This window comes from Schistocerca cancellata, unplaced genomic scaffold, assembly GCF_023864275.1.
Source record: "Schistocerca cancellata isolate TAMUIC-IGC-003103 unplaced genomic scaffold, iqSchCanc2.1 HiC_scaffold_1150, whole genome shotgun sequence".
NCBI lineage: Eukaryota > Metazoa > Arthropoda > Insecta > Orthoptera > Acrididae > Schistocerca > Schistocerca cancellata.
The window spans coordinates 2,392,702-2,402,331 of NW_026047149.1; the positions used below are offsets into that span (position 1 = coordinate 2,392,702).

General features: G+C 40.9%; 1 protein-coding gene across 1 annotated transcript in view; it reads right to left on the reverse strand.

The window, feature by feature from the left end:
- The window catches only part of LOC126159962 (protein roadkill-like), a 48,972-nt gene extending 41,265 nt beyond the window's left edge, over nt 1-7,707 (reverse strand). Inside the window, exon 1 of the mRNA XM_049916769.1 lies at nt 7,154-7,707. Coding sequence (XP_049772726.1) covers nt 7,154-7,707 — 554 coding nt within the window. The remainder of the gene's footprint in view (nt 1-7,153) is intronic.
- Nucleotides 7,708-9,630: the final 1,923 nt, after the last annotated feature.

A 9,630-nucleotide genomic window follows, 5' to 3' on the forward strand; every position in this document is an offset into this window, starting at 1 on the left:
GTTAATACAAATGAATGACCAGTAAGCTAGTAACTATCAACTGCACCACCCGAGCTTCCCACGGCAGTCGCCGAACACGATACAACAGGTAGTTCAAAACAAAGTGCAACCAGAAGGAACATACATTTGCAAAAACTCAATTACAGAATTACTGGAGAGGTCAGCTCAGGTATTATCACCATCAAATCTATACCAACGGCCTGAATTCCACCCCACCTAAATTGTATGCACCCACATAATGTTAGTCTTACAGCCCTCCGATCTCTTTTCGGTACGGACATTTCGCTCTACAAAATGGTTACTACAAGACACTACTTGAAGAAATTGATCCGTAACACTGAGTCCACAATCAGACTAATGTCACGATAATGTAAATATCACGAAACCTGGTATAATTAGGTGACAGTCTCCAGCACTTGTAAACTCAAGTTTATTGCAATAAATGACATTCCAGAAACTAAGTTTCAACTTGAAATTACATGACGAAGACATTTGTATTAGACTAGCATCCAGGATTCCAATTAAGCAACTACTGTCTCTGTTAAGGAAGTATGAAATATCTTAAATATCATTTTGGCCACATGTAAGCATGTGTGTGCAAATGTTGAAATGACGTGGCATAAAGTTTTGTGTTAGATGATTCAAACCCAGCAAGTAATAGGATTGTTAACTAAGGGCAATAATACATTACATATCCAAATATAGCAAGATGAGAATCTGAAATGTTGAGAAAGTATTTTGTACCTTTACTGGGATTTGAATCCAGCACCTATCATTTTTTCTAACCACAAATACACATTAAACATCTGCTTAGTTTAGCTGTAGCGAAATGTGCACATGTCTGAAACGGAAATAACTTAACGGAAAGTTCTGTGTGGAGTGGGAATCTAAGCCTGCATGCTGCATGCATCATCGTTGTTGCCTGCACACAAGAAAATTTTTATTATCGAATTCCTTTTTGCCAGTTGCTACGAGTGACATGTCTTAACATGAAATTATGGCTTGAAAAATTGTGTGTGACAGTTGAAATCAACACCACCTGTCATTGTTGACAAGACACGTAGAGGCGATAAAAATCAAAATTATTTTTCACCTTTGGTTTGATGAGCACATATTACTATTTCAAATGACACAATGAAATTATTTGCAGACAACCACGAATACAATGGATGCTAACTACTATGGACATATCCCTGGGAACCATTTCTTAGCACAAAAGACCTTTGTCACACCAGATGCATACTGTTACATTCTGAGGACTCATTAGCCTCTGATTGTACATTTTTTTCTAAGGACCAAACAAACATTTTCATTTTATCAAGTTAAGGCCCAATGGCTCAAATGTCCACCCAACCATCCTGGTTTACATTTTCCTTTTTTTTCTTAAACCGATCAATGCAAATGCTGTGACCTTTCCCTTGAAATGCCACTATCTATTTCCTTTCCCACATTTGAGTGCTGTAGATTCTGCTTTGTCTCTTATGGTCTTGCTGTCGATAGGACGTTTAACACTAAATTACTTCTTTCTTTCTTCCGCAATATTTGCTATTGAATTGAAGTGCTGCATGATGGTTAACTGGTCACATTTCATGACGTTTGCCAGTAATCAATTGGGCCATACTAGTAAACCACCACATCAAGACAAACCAACTCAAAATTAGAAAATTATTTTCTGATTTGATTTGTTCAGCGCACTTACCACATACACGCACAAAATACTTTGTGCACCATTTTCAAAGGCTTAAACAACAATCTTTATGGCTGTCAAGAGTACAACATTCAATAAGTCACTCCAAGAATAATTGAGAACTTCAAATAAAAAATTATGGTTGATAACTAAACTTATTGCAACCTATAGGAGAACATGTAAAACAAAATCTCTATGATCTTATGCATGAATCTACTTGTTACAGTAAAATTATGGGTGGCCCTTTTAGGCAATATGCATCAATGTAGTACGCTACATAGAAAAAACTATGGACTTTCTTACGCAATTGCACGATACTTTTTTTAGGCCTCCTTTTACCACCTGGAATTTATCTGGAGCGATTATCTGTGCTACGTAAGCTACGTTTACTGAAGACAAGTCTCGTCTTTGCAATGACCGGTGGTGTTAGTAGTAACAGAAGAAACTACAATAATGAATGACCTCTTCAAAAAAGCATTATATTGGATAAACAAAGCTGCTTAGTACCACCTCAAAGTAAAAAATAAATTTCTTCAGAAATTATAACAAAAGGAATCCACTTCGAGAATAACAATGGACCCATTCTCAGAACAGCGACTGCCTATGATTGACTTCCTTATAAATCAAATGCATCTCTTCTCTTAGTAAAATTATATGCCCCTAGCACAAAAATAAAGAACTAGAAAATAATTAACTTTCCTTGACACAATACCACACTACTGCAGTTATTAATACAACAAAGGTACCAGGAGAACGTTCTGAAAGTTTGATTGATACTTGTCACCGAGTTTTTTTGTGTGATCTAGTATTGGTGCAACCTAAACTCTTAGAAGATCACAGCTGCTCAGGTGGGAGCAACATTTCCTGCAGAAATTTCCATAGGCTACGATAATTCCAGTAAGGCAGCTGACAATTATGTGATTTTATTTCATCGATTACAAAATCAAGTCGAAAGTACACATTAGGTAGCTGAGGCAACTAGTGACCATTGATATGGATTAACAAGGAAAAGAATGTTTTGTATAAGCTGTAATTAACCTCCAGGGAAAGGGAACGCTCATCCAGTTAGAAGCATCCTTCGTTAACAACAAAACAATGGCACTGGACTGAAAGTTTGGTGGTCTGTTAAAATGGCTCTAGCTTCATATGATTAAGCTCTGTGTTCGAGTCACTGATCAGCCGAACACTAAACAACTATGAAAAGACTCTTAGCTTCTGTTGAGTTCAGTTAAACAACATAGTCTGACAATTAGAAGCTCACCATCATCAACCTTTCCTATACCAGAAATTTTATTTCATTACTGAACCAATGATCATGTAAAGTCACAGCACACTTATTTGAACTTGTAATGTTGAAAATGTTGGTGCTGAACTGAGAATCTAACTCAGGTATCTCTTTCTGCCATTTTGAACACTTTTCGGACGATACAGTTCCATCATTTTGTTGTGTCTGCAACATTCCATAGTCATCCAGGTTTCAATGAAAGATACAGGTGTCAGGTTTTAAATACTAGTTGGGTACAAAAATTTTCACTGTGTAATTTCAAGTTGTAGCATTCGCACTGCAAGTAATAGGTGAAAAGCAATTATGATTTTTAGCATTTGTGCATGCAATGTCCACAATAACAATTGGTGCCAGTTACGACTGAATCAGGCACAGAACTTTTTGGCCTATCATTTCAGATTTATAAATTACACTCCTAGTGACTGGTGGAAAAGTATTTTGACAGTGAACACCTCTTCGTGTGTAGTGGTAGCATGTACAGGGTTAAGAGTCCCTATCAGCAGAGTACTTTTCCTCGCATAATTTCTAGTTCAGACACAAGCATATCTCACTAGTGGTGAAATAAACTGACATTGTGCATCTATATGTGGCTAGAAAACAACACGATATGTGCTGGGTTCAGAACGCAGCGGGGAAAAACTTTGTTGTATAATCATTTCAGTTTCATCATCCCTCTAGTGGTGAAAAATTTCGATACATAAAATTATAAGATTTTATTGTGCGTCATTCACAATCCCTGTCCAAAACAAAACCTTATGCCTCATCATATCTAGTTTGAACAAGCGCAATGCTGTTACATGTGGTTAAAATGATAGTTAAGATCTCTCATGCTTTGTTAGCAAAGACAGTAGTGACCGGATTGGAGTCCTGGGTTCCAGTCCAATACAGAAGCATGTCGTTTGAAGCAGAATCTTGCTTTTTGAAATGTCATTTATTGTAATTAACTTTAGTTTACAAGCACTGAGGACCGCCAGCTCTGGTAATGGGTTTTCTGATAATAACGTTATTGTGGTATTGGTTTTCATATGGACAATAGCAGGAAAGGGCAGTTTTCTCTAGTGGTCTCTTGTAGTAATGATTTTGTGTAGTGAAACGACTGTATGAGAAAGAGAACAGCCTAACTGCAAGACAGTTATGTGGCTGCATACAAACCAGGTGGAATGCAGTTCAGGTCATTTGGCTACTTCTGAGCATAGTAGCACATGCATATAAATCAGGCACAACACTCGTCTGGCTCTCAAAATTTTTTTAATGTAATTAATGTTATACTTTTGATCATCAGACATCGTTCAAAGCCTGTTTTCAAAACTGGCCTTTGAGAGGTACAGAAAAAAACTTGTTGACAGTGTGTTTGAAGCTGAGCTGGGGAAGGAATTTAGTACAGCAGACAGTGCGGCAAGGTGAAACTCGTGATTTGACACCAGAAAGAGGCTGTGGCCGTGCAACAGTTACTTGTCATAACAGTATTACCACACTCTAAATTTCATTCATTAAATACGGTTGACAGAAATTTAAACATTTTTCAAGTGAGCATCCTCACTTTGTAAGCACATATGAAACCACGAGGTAGTTAATGTAAGCTGTGTCATTCCCCAATCCAATCATGGGAAAACAAACACTAACATCTCTGTGTCTGTATGTAGTATGTTTGTTGTTTGAAACATGAATTTTTATGATAATCTTATTGAATAAAAGAGAAAAACACTGAATGATTTACGTACTGGCTATAAGTTCATTACAATTGGATCAGGGAATGCACAGTGTCATCTCAAACACAAGATTTCTGATATGCCAAATAGCACATAAAATATTACGAAAGTATTAAAACCTAAATGAAAAATAAATGATCATTTATCAGTGTTAGTAGCTAGTAGACTTTTATGGACATATGCAATTGTAAAATGGTGCAGAATAAAGGTAATTCTGGACGCAGAGAGACTAATGCTCACAGAAATCAGAGGCACAATAGCAACAACAATGGATGGGATAGATAATGTCATAAGGTGTGCCACAGTAGAATGCAAGTCTGTAGTGTTCACTGGGTGGCTATCTAAAAGCCATGGAGCGATCGAGACACGCAGACGGGTCGAATACCTGTTCATCGAAGATGCAGTAAAGCATGGTATTCTGTGTGTCACAGAAGGAAATGTATCTAAGTACTGCGTGAGCTTTATCTAACGGCTGAATAGAGATGACAACAAAATGAGATGAGAAGACTCAATTTTAGGCAACCAGCCGGAACTGCCTCAAGGACTGGCTTGTCTGGTGAGGTGGTCCAGGGTGGGAGAGGTGTGAGCAGCCATACACTGGAGCACCGATGCTTACTTTTCCCAGTTTTCTGAACACCTTCCATACAAGCCGTGACACCAGACGATTATTCTTTTATGTAACAGTAAAGGAAACAAAAGAAAAATTCGGAGTAGGTACCAAAGTCCATGGAGAAGAAATAAAAACTTTGAGGTTCGCCGATTACATTGTAATTCTGTCAGAGACAGCAAAGGACTTGGAAGAGCAGTTGAATGGAATGGACAGTGTCTTGAAAGGAGGATGAACATCAACAAAACCAAAACGAGGATAATGGAGTGTAGTCAAATTAAGTCGGGTGATGCTGAGGGAATTAGATTAGGAAATGAGACACTTAAAGTAGTAAAGGAGTTTTGCTAATTGGGGAGCAAAATAACTGATGATGGTCGAAGTAGAGAGGATATAAAATGTGGACTGGCAATGGCAAGGAAAGCGTTTCTGAAGAAGAAAAATTTGTTAACATCGAGTATAGATTTAAATGTCAAGAAGTCGTTTCTGAAAGTATTTGTATGGAGTGTAGCAATGTATGGAAGTGAAACATGGACGATAAATAGTTTAGACAAGAATAGAAGCTTTTGAAATGTGGTGCTACAGAAGAATGCTGAAGAATAGATGGGTAGATCACGTAAGTAATGAGGAGATATTGAATAGAATTGGGGAGAAGAGGAGCTTGTGGCACAACTTGACCAGAAGAAGGTATTGGTTGGTACGACATGTTCTGAGGCATCAAGGGATCACCAGTTTAGTATTGGAGGGCAGCGTGGAGGGTAAAAATCGTAGAGGGAGACCAAGAGATGAATACACCAAGCAGATTCAGAAGGATGTAGGCTGCACTAAGTTCCGGGAGATTAAGAAGCTTGCATAGGATAGAGTAGCATGGGGAGCTGCATCGGACCATTCTCAGGACTGAAGACCACAACAACAACAACAACAACAACAACAACAACATTCCCTTAAAGCAATTAAAATCCCTTATGTACTGTTTGGATTTGGAGAGAACGAAGAATTATGTTGGGATACTTGCTGGCATGGCTTGCACACAGAAAAAGGTGACAGACAAACTATGTAACAGAGACAAAGCTGTAGTACTGAGGTGTGAATAGTGAATACTCTGATAATCTGCTTTTCTACACGAAGAAAATTCCGCAGATCAACATCAGCTGTCGAAAACTGCAAATTTGTTGCCACCCTCCTCGAACCGTTGTGCAGTACGCTTCCTTGCTCGAGGTGTCGGCCAGAAGTGACGTACTCGGTCGTCGTCTTCATGCAGCGTGACACTATTCAGAGGTGTCTCATTGTCATCAGCCACAGAGGCACTGAACAACTTTAAACGCTGCTCTATACGAACAGGCTTACAGCAACCCATAAGAGCTGCCGGCTGCAAACTACACACATCACTGTGTTTGAGGCCGGGTTGGGCAGTACAGCTTTGTGTGCACAGCGGAATGCATGATGCTGCGCTCACACAGTGAATGTATCCTATTCTCCTGACACTTGATGCCAAAACCTAAAGAACCACTTTTCCTCCACGTGTAGTTCGACAGATAAATGTCTATAAATTGGTTGTTTGATGATTTTTGCTAGAAAACATACCTGTTAATGAAGTGGACTCAGCTTAGGGATTCAGCTAACCTGCTATAAGAGGACAATGATAGCATCGTGAGCTAGCAGGAAATGACGGTCTATGATTGCGTATCTTACAGCAGTGACACATCTAAGGAAATTCACAGGAAACATTATAGTCAAGCAAATGCACACACAGTCTCACACTCTCTCACACACACACACACACACACACACACACACACACACACACACACACACACACACACATCCAGAACTGAGGGACACGAATGAGTGGGTTGTCTCGCCCTTACCTGCTTTTTGGTGGTGGATCATACAGCAACCGGCTCACTTCGATCAAGTCTTTTGGTTGATGAAGCATCGCATCTGCCCACCCCTGAGTGGCCATCACCTCGAACGGACAGGTCTTAATGAACGCCAGTGCAGCGTGCCTGAGGTCACTGCAGGAGTGGCGGACTGCGAGGACGGCTGCGGCCGCCGCGGTCTCGACAGTCAGCTGAGCGGCCACCTGCCTCTCGCACTCTGCCTTCAGCCCCGACACCCCGTACTTATCCGCTGCGGCCAGCAGCTGGGGGGCCGTGCCGGGCAGCTGGGGGGCCCGTAGGGTGTACAGGTAGGAGACCAGCTGCCTCAGCACCGGGCCCTCCACGTCGGCAATCCTCACCACGCCGGTGCTCGTCTCGAGGGTGTCGTGCGCGAACATGGCCGCGAAAACGGGGCTCCTGTCCGCCAGGACGGCCCTGTGCGCCACCAGCCGAGTGTCGCCTGCCTCGAGTATCACCACGGCGTCGTCCCCGGCGTCCAGGAGTGCACCCAGGTCCACCGTCACATCTTTAACTGCTTCCATTGTGGACAATTCTGAAACACGGCAACGCGGAGCAGCCCTTTCAGCATACAGGTGACTGACGATACTTCTACGAGAGACAGGCACACCTTTCTCCAGCAACAGTTGATAAATGTTATCTGTCATCAGTCAGTTTCAACACTATCACACCCTTTCTGTCAGACTGATGCCATTGGTGAGTAACTGCAAATCTTTAGCAATAACATTTTCAAGAGTTCATTTCCTTTCGGCACATTTCATTTGGAGTACAAGCTCCAGATGCGGCAAAGACATTATCCCCAAATTTTTTCTACAGCGAAATGTTACTTGGTCTGGAAATGGTTCAAAATGGACATCTACCAAAATATTAAAAAGGTTGTAAAGATCTATAGTAGTACTTTATTCAACGAGATATTCTCTTTACATCTCATGTTATTCAAGAAAACAACATTGTCCACGAGACTCAGAGGGCCATAGACACGGGTTCCCGGGTAAATGCTGTGTTTCTTGACTTCTGCAAGGCGTTTGATGCAGTGCCCCACAATCGTTTAATGAATGAAGTAGACAACACGGACTATCAGACAAATTGTGTGATTGGAGTGAAGAGGTCCTAGATAACAGAACGCCACATGTCATTCTCAATGGAGAGCCTTCCAAAGTAAGAGTGATTTCAGGTGTGGCGCAGGGGATTGTCGTTGGACCGTTGCTACTCACATTATATATAAATTACCTTGTGGATAACATCGTAATTTCACTGACGCCTTTTGTGGATGATGCTGTAGTATATCGAGAGGTTGTAACAATGGAAAATTTTACTGAAATGCAGGAGGATCTGCAACAAATTGACCCATGGTGCAGGGAATGGCAATTGAATCTCAATGTAGACAAGTGTAATGTGCTGCGAATACATGGAAAGAAAGATCCTTTATCATTTAACTACAATATAGCAGGTCAGCAACTGGAAGCAATTAATTCCATAAATTATCTGGGAGTACGCATTAGGAGTGATTTAAAATGGAATGATCATATAAAGTTGATCGTCGGTAAAGCAGATGCCAGACAGATTCATTGGAAGAATCCTAAGCAAATGCAGTCCGAAAACGAAGGAAGTAGGTTACAGTACACTTGTTTGCCTACTGCTTGAATACTGCTCAGCAGTGTGGTATCCGTACCAGATAGGGTTGATAGAAGAGATAGAGGAGATCCAACAGAGAGCAAAGTGCTTCATTACAGGATCATTTAGTAATCGCGAAAGCGTTATGGAGATGATAGATAAACTCCAGTGGAAGACTCTGCAGGAGAGACACTCAGTAGCTCGGTACAGGCTTTTGTTGAAGTTTCGAGAACTCCTACGTATATCTCGCCAAGAGACCATAAGGATAAAATCAGAGAGATTAGAGCCCACACAGGGGCATGCCGACAATCTTTCTTTCCACGAACAATAAAAGATTGGAATACAAGGGAGAACCGACGCAGGTACGCAAGGTACCCTCTGCCACACACTGTCGAGTGGCTTGCAGAGTATGGATGTAGATGTAGATTGTTTTATGGCCTGAATCTGTATTATTCGTCATTTAACTAGCGGTTATGCACGTACCCTTGCAGGAGTTGTTTCACACAGGGGGTCTACGAGTGAGCTCCTGTCTCAAGACTTCATCGGGAGAATGACTCATTCATGTACAGTGGCAGACGGTCTGAATCGGGCTCAGCAGAGTACGTGGTTCTAATTTTCATCCACCAGAGTAAAGTAGGGGACAGACACATTCAATAAACAGGCCAAGAGAATGTTTTTGTGAATTTTTCTGTTTACTTCTTGAATGATTTTTTGTTTATTTATGTTTGTACAGTTTTGTATACGTTTCAGCAGTGTGAATGACGCGTGAATGTGTAAATATGTAGATCATTGTCATACTGAGAAACGCTGTACGAACTAGTGTGAGAAATTTT